The sequence below is a fragment of the Oryzias melastigma genome, linkage group LG19 (genome assembly GCF_002922805.2).
Source record: "Oryzias melastigma strain HK-1 linkage group LG19, ASM292280v2, whole genome shotgun sequence".
Classification (NCBI taxonomy): domain Eukaryota; kingdom Metazoa; phylum Chordata; class Actinopteri; order Beloniformes; family Adrianichthyidae; genus Oryzias; species Oryzias melastigma.
In genome coordinates, this window is record NC_050530.1 from 4,501,574 (window position 1) to 4,526,831 (window position 25,258).

The 25,258-nt window shown below is 39.0% G+C and overlaps 2 protein-coding genes across 2 annotated transcripts in view; both read left to right on the forward strand.

The window, feature by feature from the left end:
• The window catches only part of LOC112141849 (microfibril-associated glycoprotein 4), a 24,560-nt gene extending 18,490 nt beyond the window's left edge, over positions 1–6,070 (forward strand). Inside the window, exons 4-10 of the mRNA XM_024265015.2 lie at positions 2,166–2,228; positions 2,302–2,368; positions 2,636–2,791; positions 3,107–3,145; positions 3,526–3,622; positions 4,150–4,317; positions 5,428–6,070. Of these exons, the coding sequence (XP_024120783.1) occupies positions 2,360–2,368; positions 2,636–2,791; positions 3,107–3,145; positions 3,526–3,622; positions 4,150–4,317; positions 5,428–5,666 (708 nt within the window). The 5' untranslated portion in view covers positions 2,166–2,228; positions 2,302–2,359 and the 3' untranslated portion in view covers positions 5,667–6,070. The remainder of the gene's footprint in view (positions 1–2,165; positions 2,229–2,301; positions 2,369–2,635; positions 2,792–3,106; positions 3,146–3,525; positions 3,623–4,149; positions 4,318–5,427) is intronic.
• Positions 6,071–12,971: 6,901 nt separating this feature from the next.
• LOC112141848 (microfibril-associated glycoprotein 4) lies at positions 12,972–19,646 on the forward strand. Its single transcript, XM_024265014.2, has 7 exons — positions 12,972–14,250; positions 14,324–14,390; positions 14,682–14,837; positions 16,568–16,606; positions 17,022–17,118; positions 18,274–18,441; positions 19,199–19,646. The coding sequence occupies exons 2-7, from the start codon at positions 14,382–14,384 to the stop codon at positions 19,450–19,452; spliced, it is 723 nt and encodes a 240-aa protein (XP_024120782.1). The 5' UTR covers positions 12,972–14,250; positions 14,324–14,381; the 3' UTR covers positions 19,453–19,646.
• The last annotated feature ends 5,612 nt before the right edge of the window (positions 19,647–25,258 follow it).

Genomic DNA, 25,258 nt, shown 5'->3' on the forward strand with positions numbered 1-25,258 from the left:
CTTCTGCTCTTAGTCTGGCTTCCACTACTCTTTCCCACACCTTCATTGTATGGCTCATCAGCTTTATTCCTCTGTAGTGACCACAACTTTGCACATCTCCCTTATTCTTAAAATAAGGTTATAATACTAAATATTTGATATCCTGTACAAGAAAAAATCCTTTATAGCTTTTAAGTTGGTGTACATGCTTCTACTTTTGATTGATGGTTACTCATGTGGATTAATATCCTTGTTGAAGTCTTTTGATGAGATGTATCTGCAGTTTATGTTGAGCGTGGAGAAAGTTTTTTTTTCAGGGTCCGAGTTTTCTTCAGTGTGTTTTGACAATTTGAGTTCATGACTTGAGATTCTTTGAGTATTCTGATTAATCCTAATGTTTGGAGATGATAGACGGGTTTTAAAGTCAAAGGTTTTATAGAGATTGAATGCTCACCTCTTTAGCCTAGGAGAGATGTTAGTTCAAATTCTCGAACTTCTCCAAACTCCTTATCAAGAATCTTGGCTTCTCTGCAGATCCATTAAGTTTAACACATATTTTACACTTTGATACCCAGGTATTCTGAATCTTGAGTATTTTCAGTTGTCTTACTTTTTTTATTTTGCAATTTCAGCATTTAATCCATCAGGAAACTGCAGCTTATTCAGAACTCTGCTGCTCGGGTTCTCACAAGGACCAAGAAAGTAGACCACATCAGTCCAGTTCTGAGGTCTTTACACTGGTTACCTGTCTGTCAGAGGATAGACTTTAAAGTTCTGTTACTGGTTTATAAAGCTTTGAATGGTTTAGCACCAAAATACATGACTGACCTCCTGACCCAGTATGTACCAGCCAGACCTCTTCGGTCATCTGGATCCGGTCTTTTATCAGTTCCTAGAGTCAGAACTAAACATGGAGAAGCTGCATTCAGCTTCTATGCACCACAGATCTGGAACAGACTTCCAGAAAACATTAGATCTGCTGAAACACTCAGTGTATTTAAATCCAGGTTAAAGACTCACCTGTTCTCAGCTGCATTTGATTAATATGTATTCAAAAGTTTACGTCCGCACTTTTTATCTATGCTTGTTTTAAATTAAAATCTTTTTACTTTCTTCTAATGTTATTTTAATGATCACATTTTTACTATTTCTCTTGATTGTTTCTTTAAATGTTTTATGTAAAGCACTTTGAATTGTCTCTGTACATGAACTCTGCTATACAGATAAATGCCTTTGTGCCCTTTGTTGGGGCACAAATTGCTCAGATGTGACTCCCTTTCCTAAAACGTCTCCCTAGAGTTCTAATTTATTTGAGGTAGTCGTACAAATCAAGTTCTCAAATTAACAATGTATTTGGAGATTGAGACGGCCTGGAAACCATTTTCTCTGCAGCCCCGTCACATGGTCATTCCTTCCTTGGTCTGACTCAACCACCCTTCATCTCTGGGTCTCGCAGGCTTGCAGGTGGTGTCACCAACACACACTTACAGATTATTAGATGCATTGACACTAGAAGCAAACTTGACCAATACTACTGTCCCTTCCCCCACTCATTCTTCACTCCTGTCTGTGCATTTTTCCGGTGTTGAATAGTAAACTTCAAAGGTAGCTGCATCAATGGCCTTGGTGTTGGTGTGCTTGACTGGATGAAGAACATTAGAACCAACAATACAAATGAGCTGAAAGGAGCTGAGATTCCATTGACCACAGAGCACTGATGAAAAACCAGACTCATCCACGTTTTGAGTTCAGAAAAGCAAATATAATCTTCAGATTTTCACAGTTAAGTTGAAAACATCTTTCCTGATCTGTCTTAGATATTTAGATTTTCTGGAAATTGATTTTTTAGGTATTCATTACTTATAGATCATAAACATATAATGACAAAATAACAAACTGGCTGTTCTGGAACTAGAATTGCAGATGTGTAATTTCATAGCAGCAGCTCTGTTGTTCTACCAGTAATGAGAAAATTAGGATGTTTGTCAGAAGTGTCCAAACAGTTGAAACGATAGTTTAACCTTCAAAGTTATTCAGGCAGATGGTAGGTACAACGGAGCAAAACAAAACCAAAAACCTGGTTTAAAGTTCCTGCCTGTAGACATTCCTGTTCAAAATGACTTGGGTTATGTATCATAACAAAAGGAACTGATTGGTCGTCTGGTGTGACGTGGTCATTTTTGCAGGTATAAACTCTGGAAGGAGAACAGAAGCATCAGATGAGGAACAGCGTTTTCTTCAGGCTGCAGGTGAGTTCACACAGGTGAGACTGAAGAACCAGAGAATGGAATTCATGTTTGTGTGATGTTGTGGTTCCTGCAGATCATCAGAGATCTAAACTGACTTCAGATCTTCATCGCTTCACTTCAGCCCAGCAGTGATGATGAAGGTGAGTTCACACTTGAAGATTCTGTCTTCAGATGATCGACTGAAGAAGTCAAACCTTAAATGTTCTTTGTTTTTTTTCAACCATTCGATGGTTACATTGGGGATATTGTTTTGCAGTAGTTGTGCTTTCCATTTTGAAACTTTCCAAACTTTTGACTCTGTAAATGATTTAGAATTATTCAGTCATTTTAATACACAGCTTATTGTCATAGTTGGGGAAAAAAGATCAAAGAGATCATAGATGTAATCTTGGTGGTTCTGGTTCCAGATTCCTTCAGTCCTTCTCCTCCTCCTGGCTCCAATGTTAGCTAGCTGCTTTGTGCGCTTCATGCCAGAAGACTGCATGGACATCCACAACCAGGACAAGACACTGAAAAGTGGAGTGTTCACCATCTACCCCTTTGGTCCCACGTCTGCTGTGGAGGTACATCTCACTCTGTTAGCTTTAGCATCAACACGAGTGCAGAGAAGATGGTGAGGAAACAAATGCAAATGTGATCAGTTACGTCTTCATTCTGTGTTAGGCTCTGAAAAAGTGAGCAAATCGTTCCTTAAAAAGTCCTGGGAGTCTCTGCTTATTGTCTGCAGACATAAACACAACAGTAAATGCTTCATGAAGAGAAACATGTTCAATCACTGAACTGTATGAGAGATGGGACAATCTTTTTCAGAACAGAATTGGTCTAAATGAGCGGAAATCGGGCATGTGATCAACTAATGGATGTACCTATATGTGCAGGTCTACTGTGACATGGAGACTGATGGAGGCGGCTGGAGTGTAAGTTCTCTACCAACAACTACCAACTTTTTATTGTAGATCATCAGTTCTTCGATTGTTGAAGTGTAACATTAATTTAAGGTTGTTCAAAGAATGCCTGGTATTTTGTGTTTCTGGAGACAGCTCCATTGTTAAAGGTTTAAACACCAAACACCATGCCTTGAAACTCGAATAACAGCAAAGAAGTCCTGAGAAATACATACAATGTCAAGAATCTTCAAGTTAGGTGAGAAGATGGTTCAGACAGAGGACCAATGTAAAGATTGGAGAGCAAGAGAAAAAGGCATCAGAGAAATCTCTTGTTTTGAGTGAAAATACCAGATTCTCTGAGCTCATCGGCCGATCTTTGATCCATTTCTGTGGATTCTTTGTGTTTGTAGGTTTTCCAAAGGAGGATGGACGGCACTGTGAACTTCTACAGACCCTGGAACAAGTATAAGTATGGTTTTGGTAGAGCTTCTGGAGAGTACTGGCTCGGTGAGACTTGACGTTCAAATCTACAGTCTTGAAACTGTCTTTTAAGTTCCTTTTGCTATGGATTTTCATACCATTTCCTTGGTGAATTCTCTATTCTGATTGGTTGCAGAATGTCCATTAAAGAGTTATCATGGACACATATGAAGAAGATCTTCTCAAAAAGCCTTTATTGTTCAATATTATTGGCCTGAGCACCACTTGTTAGACCATATCTGGGTGAAGACTTGAATCTGACTGGCTGTGGGTTAAAAAGTGATACCGCTACCAAAAGCTAATGTCTTCTGTTCTTCAGGCCGTAGGCGGTGGCTATACTTGATTTTTGTTGAATTACTCGCTGTTTTGAAGTTAAAAATTGAAGAAGGCAAAGAAGTTAATTTAGTTTTTGTTCAATTGTATAAGCATTTCTTAAGTTGGACTTTTCTGGAAGAATCAGGCATTGTCAAAGGCTCAAAGCTAGCGAGCCTCTCAGCATGGAAAGGATTTTTCTGCCACTTTCAGCCTTCATGTGTGTTTGTGTGTGTGTGCAGGTCTGGAGACCATCTATGCGATGACACGCCGGGGGACTCATGAGCTTTGGGTCAACATGGAGGATTTCAATGGATACAAAGTATATGCTCGTTACTCCTCCTTCTCAATCGATGCTGAGAGTGATGGATACACCCTGCATGTTTCTGGATTCACCAACGGCGGTGCCGGTAAGTTCTCTGAAGTTTGCTGTGGTACAGATTGAATTTAGACTTCACAAAAGTTAAGGTGGAGACCATTTTACCTGAGATGAGGTCAAACTAAGGGTGTCTTCAGACTGGCAAAGTCTGTTGGTGCGGACAGAGTCCATTTAATCTGGTCCAGATCAAGTCCGGAAGATTGAGTTTGGTCAGTATTCAGACTGCAGTCCACTGGAGATTTATTTTTTGACCAACGTTTGTAAACAAAACCACATGACTAAAGGTCTCTTCAGTCGTTGGTCAGGAGCTACAAGGTAGGGTTTTAAAAGAACAAGAGAAAGTCGGAGGTGCAGCGCTTCAAAATCTGTCAGGATAGTTAACTTATTAAAACATTATATTTTAAATACCAGTTCTGAACATCAAGAACAACAATTTTAACTGTTACTTTGGTGCGGTGGAGGTACTGCTGGAAGACTGTCACTGGCAAGAATGATGTAAGAAGCTATGGTACAGAAGAGAAGTCGGGTATGAAGATACGCTGATATGTGTTTGGGACATACAGATTGTTGGAACAACAGTCAGAAGCAGTATGTATCACCTTAAAAGTTGCTTCTATGGGTCTGCGTTCACCTGACCAAATTTCAGTGCGCTGCTGTGTCTCATCATTGAGCCACAAGGTACATCAAGCTACAAGCTAGCTTTTAAGGATGATGTCACAGCAATGGGTACGTGCTGAGTAACGAGACTCAGAAAAGCATGTATAAACTGTTTCCAGCTGTGATCAAATAAAGTTCTAACAAGTAAACAGTTGGACCAATCATTTCCTCTTTGGTAACACAACAATCTATGTGTTACATTTGTCCGGACTCGTCGATCATTTCATTCCTAATCTGTTTATATCGTGTGACTACCGGCTACAGTGGCTGTTTTGGTCCAGTTAATGAGATATCTATTTGGAAGGCAGAATCCAGCATGTTTTCATTTGACCAGGTTTCAGTTGGACAAAGAGCCTCACAGTGAGATTGTGTATTTTACTGTAAAATTCATTGGAATTGTCTGGACACTAACCATATACTTGAAATCCCTAACACGTACGTGTGTGTGTTTGTATGTGTGTGTCTTTATTTTTTGTTCCTACAGGTGATTCTCTGACTCCTCACAACGACAGGACGTTCTCCACCTTTGACAGAGGCAGTAACTGTGCAAAACTATTTTTAGGGGGATTCTGGTATGCAAACTGTCACCAGGCCAACCCTAACGGTGTTTATCGCTGGGGGTATGACAACACCATTTATGCTGTTGGGGTGGTGTGGTATACCTGGAAGGGTTATGACTATTCTCTGAAGGGCATCAGCTTCATGATCCGTCCTGTGAAATAAATCTCTAGGACAAACGTTCAGCCGTGCAGCTTAATCTGCTGTGTGATTGCAAACTATTTTTAAAATCATTTAATCAAAAGCTAACATCAAGAAAAAGTTGATTGTGCTGCATCTTTGGTGGAGGTTTCATTTCTGAACTGAATCGTTTACTGGTGACAATAAACAATTTTGAAAAAGCTATGACTTTTCTTTCTTTTAATTTCCAACCAACAGTTCTGGTTGTTTGTGGTCACAAACTCCGAATTCATTATTGGGAGGACACTTCAACATGTTTTGCTGGAGGACACTGATTTCCTACCCGGATTAGGCCTACATGTAATTAGGGATGTCCCGATTTGATCATGTCATCAACAGAACGGGCCTTATCATTGGGTTGATGACTCAACATATCGGGGCAGCCGTGGTCGGGCAGTAGGGCGGTCGACTCCTGATCGGAAGATTGTAGGTTGGATTCCCGCCTTGCCTGTCAAAGTGTCCTTGGGCAAGACACTGAACCCCACATTGCCTCTGGTGGGAGGTTGGCGCCAGTGTTCAGCAGTGGAGCCACCATCTGTGTGTGAATGTCTGTAAAGTGCTTTGGAGCCTTCAAGGAAGGTAGAAAAGGGCACCATTTACCGTTATCTCCCGATCAGAATGGGATATTTATTTTATTCTTTCTATGATCAGCGGTGTATATTTAAATCTTGTGATTCTGGATTAAAACTCCACTAGATGTCTGGATGTCATGAACGGATCACGACATGTTTATTGCCAGAAAGTTCAGCAGAATACAGCAGCAGTTCAACTGGGAGGCTTAAACACTTCAGATTACGGGGATCCGAAACTTTTTCAATAAACATTTGAACCCTTGTGCTACCCTACTCATGTTTACATTAAGAGTGGGGTCATCTGGACCCCACAAGACGGTGTGCTGAACATTTTTTTTCTCAAGGATTTTTTTTTTTTTTTTATCTTTACTGGTGTCTGTGGTAGACATAAAATCCTGTCCACCTTTGTCATGGCATGAATAACACATCAATGTAAGGGTCGGGTCATCTGGACCCCATAAGATAGCACAAGGGTTAAGCTGACAAGTATGTCTATTGGTTTGTCTTAATGCAAACACCGACCTGCAAAGGCATTTCAACATAAAGATGTCTGTGCTACCGACTGCACAGCTGCTGCTAAGTGCTAGCTCCATTTCTATTTTCGTGTTTCTAAAAACAATATAAGTCAACACAGTTCAACATAAGGTGATGGAAAAATTCCATCAAAGTCACATATCATTATCATATGACTAATTATCACCTACATTTATTGGATAATTTTTTTTAGTTTTTTTCGCCTGATAAAGTTCCTTCACATAAGTTCCCTGTTTAAGTGTTAAATAAAAAAAATAGTTTAATGAAATGAAAACGGGGAACAACCCGAATCTGTAAAATTTGCTCATTTCTAAAATGTGATTCAAAAGCATCTGATCAGGATTCTATCAGCAGATACTCAAAATCAAATGACTTTGAATTGGATAGGCTCAAAAACCTGATCAGGAAACCTCTACATGGACAGCCTGATGGTACTTCAGTCTACCGGATACTTTGAAACATGTCATAATGGAAGATTACTGAGAACGTAAGAGGCTACCACCACCAGGTGCACCCCTGCAACTGAACCCCAAAGCCACAAGGTGTTGACTGCTGGGGGGAACTGGGGGTCCTCCCCCCTAAAGATAATAGAAAATTAGGGCCATATACGCATTTTTCCGTTGTCAAGTATTATTTCAGCCGACTTGAAATGAGTAGACAAAGGGGATATAGTTCCTAACTTCTACTCATTTTCCGTAGAAATCTTTGAAGTTTCCAACCTCTTTTCCTTTGACTGCCTAATTATCTATGATACAATATTCAAAACTTTTGAAGAGGTTTTCGGTAATTATGTCAGAAAAATAGGACTTTCTTGCATCACTCAGTTGTAAATAAGTGATTTTTTTTTACTTTATTTTATTTTTTTTTAATATATATAGATGTTATCAACCTGTAGTTTAGTCTTTCTCCATCTGCGTTCAGATTTCCGACATTCTCTTTTTCCATTCTTGATGAGAATGGATTTTTCCATGGAGAAGTTTTCCTGCCAGAGATCATCTTCACCTTACTAGGAGCAATACTCTCTATGATATTCGACATATTGGCATTATAAGTTCATTGACTGAATCCCCTGAGAGGGAGGTGTTGGAGAGAATATCTGATTGAACATCTCACTAATACTTTTTAGTTATATACCGTTTTGTGATCTCCTCCCTCAAAACATTTGTGTGTACTGGAATTGTGCTCTCACAGAAAACACAGCAGTGATCAGACAGACCTAAATCACATACAGTAACCTTAGAGATGTTCAGACCTTTGGAAATCAATAAATCAAGAATATTCCCTCTGTTGTGTGTGGGCTCTGTTACATGTTGAGTCAACCCGAAATTGTCCAGAGTGTTTATCAGGTTTTCAGTCTTTTTGCTCCGAGGTTGTCAACATGGATGTTAAAAACACCTAAAACAATTATTTATAAAAAATGGTTTTGAACGAGGCCTTCAGCTGTAGGGCTACATCTTTAAGACATTAAAAGCTTTAAAAAGATCGCTTCTTACACTGAAACCCTTATTTGAACAAACTACCCCCCCCCCCTCCTCCATTTCTGCTTGTTGTTTTCTCACTGATAACACCATCGTTGGGGGAGAGAACAGCAGCACTTTTATTTTCATCTAACCAGGTTTCAACTAAAAACATAAATTCAGGGTAATACCCAGAAATAAAACCATTAATTAAAAATGTTTCCCCTCTAATTATATGACATTTAAGAATGCTAACTTCAGAGGTCTAGGAGTAATAATATTTATCTTGTATTTATTTCTAGAAGAGTGCAGAGGGTATGTTTATCCCTGTTGAAATCTTTTTGGATTTGTCCAGACTACATTCCACCTGTTAGCGATGTGCACTGAAATGGTGAGTGTTTCTAATGAACAAATTTAGAGCCATTTATGCATTCTTCAGGTGTCTTAAGTTTTATTTCAGCTGATTTGAAATCAGTAGAGAAAGGAGATAATGTTGGTAACTTCTACTCATTTACTGTAGAAAACTATGATGTCTCCAACCTTTTTTCCTGTTATTACTTCATTATCTATGATACAATATCCAAAACTTTAGAGGAGCAGCCCCTGCAGAATCATTGTAACATTGTACTACATTGTATTCCAATAGGTTTGCTTCGTACTTTTACAATTTTATATTTTATTTGTCTGATTATATAAAAAAAAAAAGAAAGAAAAAAAAAATTTTAAATTTCATTGAAGCTGTTCAGACCCAGCTTCATTTGGGTAATCTTAAAATTTCACCGGGGCCAATAACATATTGCAACCAACTAACATAATGGCTGAACAGTCTGACTGACGCTCACACTCCACCTCACTGAGATACTTTAGCTCATGTTTGTGGACATTCCAACTCAGATCATTGCCATGTGTTCTGTGCATTGTGGTTAAAAAAAAAGAAATTCTGAGTGGCTGAATAGGTACTTATACGTTTTATTCTGCTAAAAGAGAACAGGGTCTCTCTCACCTACCAAAGTCTTAAAAACAGTTCTTTGGATTATCGCATCAGTCAGAAGACCAATGTTGCTGCAGATACCCTCTCCAGGACACCAAACATGAATACAGACATGCCTACACATAAAAATAATGTATCGGGTGTTATTTAATTACAGTGTTGAAAGGTTTAGCTTAGTGTTCTCTTTAGGAATGCTGCCACATAACCTTTCAGAGGAGTGGTTGACAAATGAGGTGGACAACTTACATTTGACATGAAGGTTTCAGAATCAGCTTTCTTATTCTTGGTTGAAAAATCTGTGCAGATGGCAGCGGACTTTCACACAAAGTTCAAAGACTCTTGATGGGAAAGGTTTGCTAGAGGAAGTGGTGTTCACACGCTATGTACCTTAAGATAGAAAAAAATCCACTTCTGTTCATGAAAAACTGCACTTTCTGTTCTGGAGATTTCAGTAGGTCTGACTGCCGTTGGGGTTGTTTGGTTTTCTGGCTTTCGCTTTTAAGCTCCTATTATCACATTTCAACCACAAAGAGAAGTAAAGCATCTCCTGATGAGACTCTTAAGAATTTCTGCAGGTGCAGTACATGCCATCTAAATGATTCCTGGAGTCACCTGTTAGTTATGTAGACATATGAGGAATGTTTCTGTGTTTAACTGGATACCTGTCCAAGACTTTTCTGTTTGTGTAACTGGTTTGGGGTTCAGAAACCTACAATACATCACTCAGAGTAAAACAGAGAGATAATGGAGCACGATGGATGGGTTCGTAGCATATAAACTCTTTTAGGAAAACCTTCAACGTTGACTTTTAATATACATTGAATCTGAAAGGATTTCAGAATCCTGCTCTGCACTGGAGTTCACATAGACTTTACACCATTTCTTGTGCTGCACTCAATGATATTTGGTTTGGATGCAGCTACTGAGACAGAAAAACATATTTTATCTCTACCTCTGTATTCATCCTTATATGCAGAGAGATATGGACAAAATTAGGGATGTCCCGATCCAATCACGTGATCGGAAATCGGTCCCGATCACGTGTTTGAGGACTCGATCGGAATCGGATATTTCATTTATTCACATTATGATCAGAGCTTTATATTTAATCTTATCATTCTGGATAAATACTCCACTACAAGTCTGCATGTCATGAAAAGATCACAAAATGTCATCACCAGAAAACGCAGCAGAAAACGGCAGAAGGCTAACGTAAACAAAGCTAGCTAGAAAGCTAACTTCCGGGATCAATAACTCTTTTAAAAACGCTTTAAACTGACAGCAAGTGTCTCTATTGGTTTGTCATAACTCAAACAACAACCTCTAAAGGTATTCCAACAGAAAAAGACAGTATTTTATTTCTTTTTAATGTGAAGCTCTTCATGCTGCAGACAGACGGCTACACAGCAGCTGCTAACTGCTAAATGCTAGCGCCGTGATTTAACTCCTAAGGACCCGAGCTGTCCTTTGATATGCCTGTTTGATTTATCTGACAGAGAAATAACAGTTAAGAAAATTAACTACTGTGGTAATAAAACTGAAAATGTGATGTCTTAAGAACTTAAAAAAGAAGCACATAATCTTAAAAATAACTAAATAAATAAAATTAATAAATTAAAACTAATAATGATATCAGCTATTCATGAACACTCATCCATTTTTAGCTAAAACAAAGTTATACTTTATTTTTAAGAATTTTAAATGAGGACAGGAATCACATTTGGTCAAAAATGTTCAATAGCTCTAAAGATGTTAAAGCTAAAGTCACTAAACTTTATCACATGACTAATTATCACTTATATAACAAGAAAATCGTATTTTTTTTCCTAGTTTATATTTGCTGTATTTTTACTTGTTTATTAAAGCTACTTCACAAAAGTGTTTTATTTAAGTTTTTAATGATAAAAGAAAGTTATTGAAATATAAATAAGGGACAACACTAATCTGTTTGTTTAATTTATTCATGTTTTTAATGTCTTATAAAAGTATCGGATCGGGACTCGGTATCAGCAGATACACAAAATCAAATGACTCTGAATCGGATCGGGCCCAAAAAAACCTGATCGGGACATCCCTAGAAAAAATCATATCTTCAATCGGACGTTACTTTTGTGGCGATTTTATAACTAAAAAGTTCCAATTTTGTATTTTTGCTTCATTTGTTGTGATTTTTAGGTAAAACTAGATAAAGACAGGAAATAATTCTGCCTTTTTTAATATTAAAGTTTAAAAAAACAAATGGAGCACCTGTGTAATAACAATGTCATCCTGTTGAAAGTAGTTTATTTATCTCACTGTTGTCTTAACAGACAATACATTGAAAACACTTGGCGCTCTGTAGTGAGTCTGTTTTACTCTGCTTAGCCATTAAACCAAAGAATTACTGAGTTTCTTTGTGGAAGCATGAATTCAGACTTATTCAAACTCTTATCTACAGAACACGCTGCTTTGTTAAAGGGAAACTCTTTCAGTTCAGTTAAACCGAATGTTTTCTCAGGAATGCTGCCACATTACACGGATGTGATTGACCGAGAAACCAGATCTAAACCCTCACAATTAGAGTAGAAAAGCTGAGCTGAGAGAAGAGTGAAATCCGAGGAAACGCAGACTTTCTTCAGCGGGTGAATTTGTTGACATCTGAAGCAAAGTTTGAATTTATGAGAATATGTGAAGGAAGATGATGCTTTTAGTGGTGGGGCTTGTGTTTCTAGAAGACGAACGAGTTTTATGGAACTATTCAAATGACTCAAATGGATGGTAGACCTTCTGTCCAGCGACCGAAATGTCCAGCAATGACGTAAACTGCAAATGTTGTTACTCCCCAGAGAACCTCACCGGTTTGATGGTCTGTGGAGTCATTTGAGGAACTTGTGGAAGGCCATGATATCCACCAAAAATTGGGACTTCTGTCCTTCAACACTGAGGTTTAGGATGGGTTCTGCTGACAATCCCATCTCTGGGAATCTCTGGAGTGTGTCACTCGTGGTAGTGGTCTCCATCGTGCCCCAGCAAGGAGAGATGTTGGACTGAATGGCAGCATCTGCCCCATCCTCTGGGAACCAAGGTGTCAAGAGCTCTTCTCAAGAAGCAAGCCTGATCAGTGTATTCCCTCTGTCCCCCTCAAAAGAATGCCCCACTTTCATGACCCCCTCAACCCTACTACGTTACTCCACTACATTGCTGGCCCCATCTTTCTATGCTGAGGTGAAGCCTGTAGTTGTGGAACCCAAGGTGGTGTCATGTACGTGTCAGGTGTTGGTGCTGGTAGACGTCACTGAGGAGCTTGTGCTACTGGTTGTTGGCTTTTTGTGTAGCTTCCTTTCATCTTTAAAAATTTCAGCCTTTTCTGGTCTGCCTCAATTGGAGTTACAAATTGTTTCGTCTGTAATGCTGTAACCTCCTTCATTGCTTTTTCATTACTCACTACCCTCTTTTTAACGGTTCATGGTATGAGAGGTTTGTCTCTCTCAAATAGCACTATCTGCCCACACCGAAGCAAGATTACCATCTCTGTTGGGAGCCCAACCTCTATTGCTGACCCACACTTGATGGACCCCTTTTTCTTGCCTTGTTCTACATGTGGCTTCATTTTATCCCAAGAAAACTCGGAGGAACCTTTGGACACTTGTAGTGGCAATGTCTCTCATGTCCCGTCCAATCCCTGTGTAAGCTTTAACATTGGAACCTGAAAGGCCACAAATGTAATCTAGGCCATTCTACCACCAACAACCCCCTTACAATCATGCAGGCAGCCACCGCACTCCAACCTTCAATTGCCAATTGAGAAATCTCTAAGATGTTGAGGTTTACGGTTCAAGCACGTAGATGCAGAGAGCGCTTGGATGTAAAAGAACAAGTTAAAAGAAGTTGAAACAAAAAACACCTGGCAAGAGGGAAAAGGGTCAAGTCAATAAAGCAAATCTAAGGAACAGCGTCTACAATATGACAAGACAACCTGAAAGCTCACAGAATGCTCCAACTCAGTAATTACTTAAATATGGAAGACAACTCGGTAAACTAACCGGGGGTGTAGCTGGAAACACTTCCACCATGAAACACAAGTGAGTGGGCGGGAGCAGCAAAGAAATGCCACAGCACACCTGCCAAGATCATGAAGTGGAAAAACAAAAACAAAACGAGCAGAACATGTCATCACACCCCACCCACCAACCTCCGGCTACCAGATTGTTGGGGATGAGGAAACCGGGCAATGATGCCAGCCACCCGTTGACAATGCTCAGGTCTGTAACCCACCCAGTCAACTATGTGTTGTATACCCCGTCCCATAATATGGCAGGCAAGGAGCTCGTCAATGGCGTAGACAGGTCCACTATTCACAAAACGCGGAGGGTGTCGCTCCATTTCAGCGGCCAGAAGGGGGCTCACCCTTGCTGGCTTCAATTTGCTGACATGGAACACCAGATGGACCCTCAAGCTTGATGGAAGATCCAATCACAAACCAACCTCATTGTTGACCTTTGTGATGTGAAAGAGTCCAAGGAACTGTGGATGCAGTTTTCTTGAGCCACCTTTCAGGGGAATGTCTGAGGAGGAAAGCCACAGTTTATCTCTGGTAATTGATATTTTAGGTATTCATTACTTATAGACCATAAACATATAATGACAAAATAACAAACTGGCTGTTCTGGAACTAGAACTGCAGATCTGTTACTTCATAGCAGCAGCTCTGTTGTTTCACCAGTAATGAGAAAATTAGGATGTTTGTCAGAAGTGTCCAAACAGTTGAAACGATAGTTTAACCTTCATAATTGGTCCGGGAGATGACGGGAAAACAGAGCGGGATCTGATGAAAAAACAAAACAAAAAGAAAAAAAATACTGGAATGAAGTTCCTGTCTGTAGACATTCCTGTGCACGATGTATCGGGTTTAATATCATAACAAAAACCAAAAAGTTGATTGGTCGGCTGATGTGACGTCGTCATATGTGCAGGTGTAAACTCTGCAAGGAGAACAGAAGCATCAGATGAGGAACAGAGTTTTCTTCAGGCTGCAGGTGAGTTCACACAGGTGAGACTGAAGAACTGTAGAATGGAATTCATGTTTGTGTGATGTTGTGGTTCCTGCAGATCATCGGAGATCTAAACTGACTTCAGATCTTCATCGCTTCACTTCAGCCCAGCAGTGATGATGAAGGTGAGTTCACACTTAATACACTTTAAGATTCTGTGTTCAGATGATCAACTGAAGAAGTCAAACCTTAGATGCCCTTTGTTTTTTTCAATCATTTGATGGTTACAATGGGGATATTGTTTTGCAGTAGTTTTTTTGAAACTCTCCATACTTTTGCTTTTGACTCAGTTCATGTTTTAGAATTATTCAGTCATTTTAATAGAAATTTTCTTGTCAAAGTTGTAAAATCACTCTCCAATTGAATAAAGATCCAAGAAAAGATTATAGATCCAAACTTGATGGTTCTGGTTCCAGATGTCTTCAGTCCTCCTCCTCCTCCTGGCTCCAATGTTAGCTAGCTGCTTTGTGCGCTTCATGCCAGAAGACTGCATGGACATCCACAACCAGGACAAGACATTGAAAAGTGGAGTGTTCACCATCTACCCCCATGGTTGTACGTCTGCTTTGGAGGTACATCTCACTCTGTTAGCTTTAGAATCAACAAGAGAGCAGAGAAGATTGTGAGCAATCAAATTTTGACTAGTTAGCCAACTTTGCATGTTGGAAGAAGTGTACAAATCCTTACCCCTAAAGAAGTCCCAGGAGTCTGTGCTTATTGTCTGCAGCCATAAACACTCAAGAAATACTGCAAAAAATGCTGGTTCATGCAAAACGGCATGGAAGACGTATAGAGTCACGACAGGAGCTGTAAGGTCATTGAATAGAGTAATCCTTACTTTCTGACAACCATTTAAATACAGAGACAATGTGAGGAACGCAGGACACATTATATACCCACATTACACAAGGAAGATGGGAAATCTAATCATTTGTTCCCTACCCTATCCATTGTTGGAGGAACTGGAGCCTTGGCAACGACGGCAGTGTCCCTTGGATTCTGGCTTCTTGGGCCCAGCGGCTCTCTCTCCACTCAGGGAGAGGGATCCGCTGAGCTCTCTGAGACCATGAACTGGGGATCACATCACATCTGAGCCTGGGGGTGTCTGTGTCCCTGTGACGGTGTAGCACCGTCAGCTGATAGCTGCACACAGACACACCCGCAGCCACACACTTGCGCTCCATTCATCCTGAACACTTACGTTCCTCTCTGTTCCTCTCTGTCCCTCTCCCTCTGAAGATCCCCCTGGGTGCACACAGGGTTGCCGACACGTAATCCATACACATACATTTACATATAGCCGAGCATGCCGTCACCTGTAGCTTTTTTTTTGTTTACAGGAAGTCAGCGTCCGATCCTGCCAGTCAGGTGACCTTACCTGACTCCTTTATAATTTTAAGGTGGAACAAGAAATTCCTGTTCATACAACAGCAGATGTTTTCAGTTAGTCTGAGAAATGTTTTTGTTTATTTTTATTTATGAAAAGTATTGTACAACTGTTTGATATGAAACCACTAATTGATTGTAACGCCCACTGGGAGGGGCATAGTGGGTTAAAAGGATGTAGAAATGTTTGCTGTGGGGTTGTGGAGCTGTGAAGCTCATACTGATGTGGCCCTTGTGAGCAACAGATGTGCTCGTTCTCTTTAACAAAAGATAAAAGTTTAGCCTTGGCGCCTCTGCAACCTTTATTGCTGCTGCATTTTTGTTTCTTCCTGAGGACACCCACGACAGTTCCATGCTCTTAGTGAATGTTACGTAGAGGTGAGTTCAGCAGATGGTTGAAGATTTATTTATTTCAGGCGCCAGTTCACAAGAAAACTTGTCTCAAAGCGCTTTATAAAACGCAAACTCTATCGGATATAGTTTTAAGAATCATGACTAAAACAATGATTTTAATGAAAGCAGAAAATTGTTCTGAATTGAATTGAAGATGAGATAGAAACCTTTAGTAAAAATAGTAATTATTCTAGTCATTAAAGAGGATTTTTCTGCTGAAACCAGTTGATGAGACAGACCAAAATATGAAAAACAAATACTGGAGCATTTCTCGTAAAGTACACAGGGAAGAAAAGTAGAACAAACACTAAAAAAGAACTAAAGCAGCTGCTGGTTTCCAGGTTTGGTACAACAGCTGGATTCAGAGGTCGTGTCTGAACACCAACATTTGAGTCTTCTGCATATGTTGATCACTGAAATGAATGAGACATGGGTTACTTTCTCAGAATAGATAATGAAAAGAAGAATGAAAAGTGAGCATAAAGCTTGGATGTGATGAACTATTGGATGTATCTGTATGCAGGTCTACTGTGACATGGAGACAGATGGAGGCGGCTGGACGGTGAGTTCTCCACCTTCAGCTAACGGCTTCTTATTGTGGATCCTTTGAGTTCTGTTTAGATCCTCACATATTCCTTCCACTTGCTCTCAGATAAAGTTTATAAACCTGTAACACAAGAGCTCCAGTGTTGACCTCCTTTGAACAACCGTAATCCTTGAACTGTTTACAAAACTGTCATTTCAATGAATTCTTCAGCTCAGAAAAGCAGCAATGGTTGAAGAGTTGCAGTATAGTTCAAAGAGCCAATTTTATGTAGTGTTGTCAGGGATAACTCCAGTTTAAAAAACACACAAAAAATGTTCAAAAAGTCAAATAATCCAGAAAGCTAAGATCTTCAAGTTGGATAAGACAATGACTATGACAGAGAACTAAAGCAGAGATTTGATCCATTTCTGTGGATTCTCTGTGTTTGCAGGTTTTCCAGAGGAGGATGGACGGCTCTGTGAACTTCTACAGACCCTGGAACGAGTACAAGTCTGGTTTTGGTAGAGCTTCTGGAGAGTACTGGCTCGGTGAGACTGAACGTCCAAATTTATATTAAAACAAATCAGTTATTTTAAATTACTTTTAATGTCCTTTAGATCAGGGATCGGCTATAGGGCACATGTGGACGGAAAGACAGTGGCAGAGACAGTAGGTAACAATTTAGAGTAGAACCGCCACTGACGAAGAGTTAGGGTGACAGGTGAACGTTACCTCCAGTAGCACGCTTGCTAGTATCACTTAGCAACAGCAGCACATGGAGAAACTGAGAAAATGAGTCTTTCATCTGAGGAGAAGTTACCAAACTCGGGTGCAGAGGATGCAGATGAAGACTTTAGTGGCGACTACATTGTTGAACGGACAAGCCTGAAAAGTTCTGCCGAGTGGAGGTATTTCTTTTATTTAAAGTCGGAATAAAAGCAGAGTAACGTGCACTGCAAATTGTGCCATCTAAAACTGGAAATCCCACCAACCTTTTTCATCTCTTGAAGCTTCACCCACTCCCCCAACAGCATGCTCTATCTCAGACTTCTAAAACCATGGTAAGACCTGTGCTGCTACAGTCTTTAGTCGGCCATTTCCAGTGTTACACCGTACAACAAGAAAACCTAAAAGACATGGCAACGTCACAAATGTAACAGTCTACCGTCTGGCCAAAGACATTCTTCCAATAAACACGGTCAAAAATGGGGGATTCAAGCAGCTCCTTAAAATAATGACGCTCATTATGAACTTCCTGGGCGTGAACCCTTCTCCCAGACACTACAACCAAACCTTTAATCTGAGTGCAGAGACATTGTTGGGAAGGAGCTGCAAAGTGAATCATACCTTGCTACCACATATGACATGTGGTCAAGTCGCACGTTGGAACCTGATCTCGGCCTCACTGCCCACTACATCGACCGAGACTGGAATCTGAAAAGCAGAGGTCTTCAAACGGCCAGAGGACCACACGCCTGAAGGCCTTGCTTTGGGCCTGTCAGAAGCACTTATTGCATCTTAGAGACTGAGTGAAGATAAACAAATCTACATCACAGCCGAATAAATATAGTGAAGGACGCATCTCTCAAGCATGGTTGCTTCAGTTGATTTTGTTTATTGTCTTTCTCTGTTTATTTGTTCTGATGAAATACTGTGGCCTTTAGATATATTTGATTTACACTAAACAAGTATCATATGTGCAGGTCTGGAGAACATCTATGCCAGGACACGTCGGGGGAATCATGAGCTTTGGGTCGACATGGAGGATTTTGAAGGACAAAGAGCATTTGCTCGTTACTCCTCCTTTTCAATCAATGGCAGGGCTGATGGATACACCCTGCATGTGTCTGGATTCAGTAATGGAGGCGCCAGTAAGTTCTCAGATGTGGTCTCCTGTGGTGCAGATTGAATTTTGACTTCATGTGTTGAGGTGGAGTCAATTTTATCTGACTTGAGTTAAACATGGACTTTATCTGGACTTTTTCAAATCAGACTAGAATCAATAGAGATACACTGATGGTAAACACAATTCCTTTAACTGACTTTGCACATTTTATTATTTATTCTGCGCATTTTATTTAGTCTGTACTTTCTATTTATTTATTTTATCATTCCTATTTTGAGGTAATTTTTAGTATTCTTATTTATCACACTCGTGTTTATATTAATATTATGTTCATGTCCTGTTTATCTATGCTTTATTTTACTGAGTTGTTGATCTTATGTCTTTTTAGCGTGACTGCTGGTGTGCATGGTTGAGCTACCAGACAGGGAATTTCTCTCCGCAGAGATTAATAAAGTATCTATCCATCTGTCTATCTGTCTATCTGTCTCTCTATCTATCTATCTATCTATCTATCTATCTATCTATCTATCTATCTATCTATCTATCTATCTATCTATCTATCTATCTATCTCTCTCTCTCTCTATCTCTCTATCTATCTCTCTCTCTCTCTATCTCTCTCTCTATCTCTCTATCTATCTCTCTATCTATCTATCTAAGCACATGAATGTGAAAGAGGTTCAAATGTAGATTTAATGTCTTTAATACAACTGTAGCATTTTGTAATGACAGAAGTTATCTAAATTGTTTTGAAGACCTAACAACTGTGTGCGTTATTTTGCAGATGACTCTCTGGCTTTTCACGACGGCAGAAAGTTCTCCACCTTTGATAATGACCAAGACAGAACAGGAGAGAACTGTGCCAAATTATATTTAGGGGCATTCTGGTACGCGGCCTGTCACCTCGCAAACCCCAACGGTCTTTATCACTGGGGGGATGACAACACCGTTCCTGCTGTTGGGATTCTGTGGGCTTCCTGGAAGGGTCATGACTATTCTCTGAAGAGCATGAGCTTCATGATCCGTCCTGTGACATAGATCTGTAGGAAAAACGTTCAGCCGTGCAGCTTGGTCTGCTGTGTGATTTCAAACTATCTTTAGAATCATTTAATCAGAATCTGACATAACAAAAATCAAATGGTGATTGTGAGCAGCTGCTGCTGCATTTTTGGTGGAGGTTTCCTTTCTGAACTGAATCATTTACTGCTGACAATAAACGAGAAGCAAAGCAATGACTTTCTCACTCTGTGTTTTATTTGACAATACTTATTATTGGTAGCTTGTAGTTACATTTTTACATGTCTTCCATATGTCTGTCTCCTGCATTTTGGGTCCTGCACTATTGTTTCCAGACAGATACCTCTTTAACATTGTATCCTGACAAAAAAAATACATCTAAAATGTTCAAATGCAATTTTGGTTTTTTTAAATTATTTTACAGAAAACTTGATGATGAAAATGATGCTTTAACTGCATCGGGTTCAGTTATGTAATATCTAAATATAATATGAATTAAACTTTTTAACTCGGTGTGTTATACAACTTTTGTTTATACCATTCACAAAAAAGCAAACAATACTGACTATAATATTACTTCGAACATAAAGAATAATACAAGCACCATGCTACTGGACCCAGTAACTAGTAAAGAAATAAAAAATATTGTAAAAGGGAGCAATAATAAAAGGACTACTGATTGTGACAACCGAGACATGATATTGATAAAATACATAATTTATTACATTGTACATCCTTTTAAGTTATATATGTACTTTATCTTTCACACTAGGAGGCTTTCCAGACAAGATGAAAATTACCAAGGTCTTACCACTTCACATAAATGGAGATAAACATGTCTTTTCCAACTACAGGCCAATATCTCTGCTTTCCCAATTCTCCAAAATGTTAGAAAAATGATATGTAGCTAGGCTAGACAGATTCCTGAACAGGGAAAATATTTTATGCAACAGTCAATGCGGTTTCAGAGCAAAACCTTCAACTGCAATGGCACTAACGGACTTGACAGAAGAAATATCAGAAGCAATTGACAAAAAGAACCATCTCATTATTATCTTGATAGACCTCAAGAAAGCATTTGACACAATAAATCACAAAGTTCTCCTTCAAAAACGTAGCAAATACAGGATCAAAGGACTGGCCCTGCAATGGAGAGCTAGCCTTCCTAAAGATCGACAATATGTACAAATAAACAACATTAAATCAAATGTATGTAATATCACTTGTGGTGCACCTCAAGCCTCAGTCCTTGGCCCTAAATTATTTATTATTTATATAAAAAATTTAAGCTCAATATTCAAAATATTAAATTCAATTTTACTTGCAGACGACACAATATTGAACATATGATAGAAGTGGTGCAGACAGAGTTAGAAAAGGTTAAATTGTGGTGTGGTGGTGTTGTTAAATGGTGACAAATATTATTGTGATATTTAGTAATAGAAATACAAACAATACAGTTCAATCAAACATAGATATTAATATCAAAAGAGTAAAAGAAGGAACATTTTTAGGAGTTATTATAGATGAAAAGCTAACTTGGAAATCACAAATTAACAATGTCAAAACCAAAACGCCAAAAGCAATTCCAGTAGTACACAAAGGAAAAGGGTTCTTAGACAGTAACTCATAAATATTATGTAATTCCTTGATTATGCCATACCTTAACTATTGTATAGACATATATACTCAACCAAACCACATATTGCAACAAAAAAAAAGCAGTACGAATTATCACAAAAAGTAATTATGGGGACCCGTCTAATCCATTGTTTATTAAAGCTTAATTATCTTGTTAACCTTAATATTTTAAAATCTATGTACAGAGTAAATATAAAATGCCTTCATCCTAATTTAATGAAAAGAAATAAAATCTATTTATTAAACCAAGACACGGAATACTGCTAAAAGAACGATATGTATCAGCATATGGAGTCAATAAATGGAAGGAATTGAGCGTAGAAATTAAAAATGCTACAACAATATCAAGTTTTAAAAACATTTTAATCAATGGCTTTAAATCTATCTAGTACAAATAACAATTACTCATCCCTGAGGTGTGATGTTCATTTCACACTGGTTGATGTTGTAATTATAAGATTTTGTTTCTTTCTTTCCCAATCTTCTCTTTTTGTACACCAAATCAGCAGAATGCTCTGAATTTTTATTTTTTGATTTATTTATAGAATTTTTAAAAGGGGCAGACAAAATACATTTTTCTTCTTTCCGTCCACTTTTCATTTTTTCTTTTTGCTTCCATCATGTTTGAGTTTACATCTCAAAGTTATATTGTATGTTTTTCCTATTAGTGAATAAAAATGAAAAAGAAGGAAAAAGTCTTCAGTGGCTGTTTATCCAGAACTAGTCAGTTATGCTAGTGGGAAGTTGAGATCATAAAAAAAAAGTTGTAAAAAGTAAACGAATATATATATTAGAAAAAAAAAACAAAAGAAAAATGGGGTGAAACTCCACATTGAGTTTCTCTTGAGGTTTATCATATTAGTATGTGTGGCTGATGCAAATGAGTTATCTTACATCGTATGGACTACAAACAGTATGATACACATGCTACTCACAACCGTGGAACACTCTGGATTGGTCATAACTTATAGACTATCCGGCAGTGTCCTCTGCTGGCCACGTCAGATCCCCATTTTGTATTTTTCAAACATGAGCCGTTTTACTCAACAGCAAGCTCAGGTGAGACCTGTGAGGAGGTGGTGCATAACTTCTGATGTGGCTGAAAATTTTATCGATACTGCATCATGCGACTTCATAGTGAATATTGTACCAACAAACTAAAGTCAGGCATTGATGTTTTAGATTTACTTGAAAGAAAAATGGAAATCTAAGACTACAGCACCGCAGAGAAATGAAAAGATCAGAGTGATGAAATGAGGCTGCAGGAGAGCAGAGAGAAAGTGGAGAAAAATGAAATTAACTTTTCATTAGCAAACAAAGAACAGTAATGCAGTAAAATAAAGGTCCAGAATTTCATTTTAAATGTATGAATGCATGTTTTATTAAAGGTGTTAGTTCACATTGAAAGCATCATTCAGTTCAATTCAATTTATATAGCCCAATATCACAATACAATTGCCTCATTGGGCTTCATTCAAGTATTTTTACAGAAGCAGAAAGTCAGTCATAAATATAAACAATAGCTAATTGCTAAACTCAACAGACTAAATAAAACTGGTTATCCATGTCCTTGGACCCTCCCTCCCAGAAAGGAAAAACTCCTTAAAAAAAAAAAAAAAAAACTGATTCAGGGGGGAAAAAGAAGAAACCAGCTGGCAAGCTGAAATCATGTCGACTTGTCTTTTATATTAATTACTGGGATGTAGCAGTGGCTCAGGTGGTTGAGCAGCTCAACCAATTATTGAAGGGTTGGCAGTTCAATCCTTGCCCCCCACCCCCATCAACTGTTGTTGTGTCCTTGAGCAAGACACTTTACCCTCCCTGCCTCCAGTGTGGCTCCACTGGTGCGTGAATGTGAATGAATTTATCGGTGATGGTCAGTGGGACCGTAGGCGTGTACGGTCAGCCACGCCTCTGCCCGTCTGCCCCAGGACGGCTGTGGATACATCAATAGCTTACCATCACCTAGTGTTAATGAGTAATGGAGACAAATTAAAAGAAACACATCTTTGATAAAGGGATATGTCTATCTTTGACAGCCATACATAACAGCCATAGCATCAAAAATAACGGAAGCATTTACTGATGTAAAGTAACCCTTTTAGTACTTAAATGTTTTTGGTCTTGACCCTTGTGTTCTCTTATGGGGTTAAGATCCAATTTTCCAAAAACACTCTCATCCATATTTATTCTCCGATTGGTAGAGACGTCACACAAGTACTTCAGAAAATCAACAATCAGCTCAGTGAATCACTGGAGATGGCTAAAAATGTGCTATCTGGTTTAAGTCGAGACCAACTAAAAAATAGCCTTGGAGGTTTGGCTTAAGTGCAACGTCTCCAGAGCTGGAGTTCTGACATTGTGGATTTAACCAATCTCTGATCATTGTGGATTTCATATTATGTCGGACGTACTGGTTGATAGAATGAGTGAGAGGGGAAAGAGACGAGAATAAGGAAGTAAGTTACTTAGTGCCTTTAGCGGACGGTATATGTCAGGTTTTCTCGACCTAAAACATTATAATAACACAAGAGAGGAGGAAGTCAAAGTCAGTTCCTTTAATCACTCGCGAGGAGAACGATCAGAGACGTGCACAGTTACACCGCTCCGAAGCGTTCTGATGCACGCTCTGTCGTCTCAACATTTATACAGCGGTTATGCCCTAGCTGCACAATCATGTTCTTGATAACAGATAAGCACTCGTAAGAAAATCATCAACGTTAAACACATCTGTTCTGCTTAGTCAGGATCAGTTGCTCCTCAGTGGATGTTTTTGTTCAAAGTGTTGTCCTTATTTGATATCTTGTGGTTGGAGAGCCGCAGAGCACTGCAGCCCTCTGCACACTGTCCGGACTTCTGCAAACAGTGAGTCACACAGAACAGAACACTTCACACAGTAAATGTCTCAAATGATAAAGTATAAAAGTAACATAGTTGATAAGAAAAGATAAACTTAAGTAAATGGTGTATAGATGATAAAATATGTACAATTATTCCATCAGTATAGAGAGCCGATGCTATATGATAAAAAACAAATCTTGGGACTGATGTTTTTTTCTTTCATGGATTGTTTTAGCAACATCATACAAATTGTTTTCTGGTCTTTTCTTTCTGTGCATGTGAGCAACTGTGACTATCACCAGAACAAAGAAACTGCTTATTGGTTACATTGACATGATAAAACATTTGGGTCTCTATCACAGGTCTGTCTACTGATGGAGGTTGATTTTGACTGTAGAATTATTGTTGGAGATTTTAACGTCCATGTTGACCACTCTCAGAACAAAGGGACTATTCTGCTTTCACTTTTTAGTTGATGCAAAAATGATCTTACTCTCACTAATTAGTTTAATGTGGCCTAAGTAAAGTCTACAGTAGAGCAGACCCGGGCTTTAGGGTTTAGAACGGAACCGACTGAAGCTTAACCGGCCATGGTTCTTGACCACAGAAAAGGTAGTTTGCCCTTTAAATAAAATAAAGTTAATCGATTGAGGACGTTAACCACAGAAGAGGTCTGGAATTTCCCCCGTACTTGATGGTCTCTGAACACACCGTGGTCTTACCCTTCATCGTGAATGGTGGAACCAGACCAGGAGGTGGGGCTTCTGCAGCACCCAAAACTTTAAGAAATAACCAAAATGGTGACATTAAGGAAGAAACAAATAAGACTGTGAAAAGGTGAAACCTGGAAAAGTCAGAAGAAATGTATTACCTGAACTACAGCGCCCCCCGATGGTTGAAGGGAAACAATGATTTCAATGTATCACTACCAGATGTGTCAAAGTGATGTTTAGCAACACTGGTGCATTATAACAATAAACGGTGCTGATCCCTACAAGGTTTTCACCAGTTGTGTTCTTCTGCTCTGGGGCAGCTGTGGTACAGTGGCAGACCCCGTATTTGACTTTGTTGTGCTAGTGTGTGAATTGAAACTGTCTCTGAGTGAGGGGCTGAGAAAGGTGTTCCTGATGTTATCCTGAGGATGTTTGGAAACTCTCGTCAGAAATAAAGCAAAAGAAAAATCCACAAAAACCTGGTTTGTCACACAGCAAACTGAACCAGTCAGATTCCAGACTTCTCATAATTTAAGTTGACCACTTTTTTTTATCATGTTTTGCATGATCTAGGGAAATCCATCTGAGCCCAGGATGGAGATCAGGGCCTAAAACGTGCTGGAAGCTGTAAT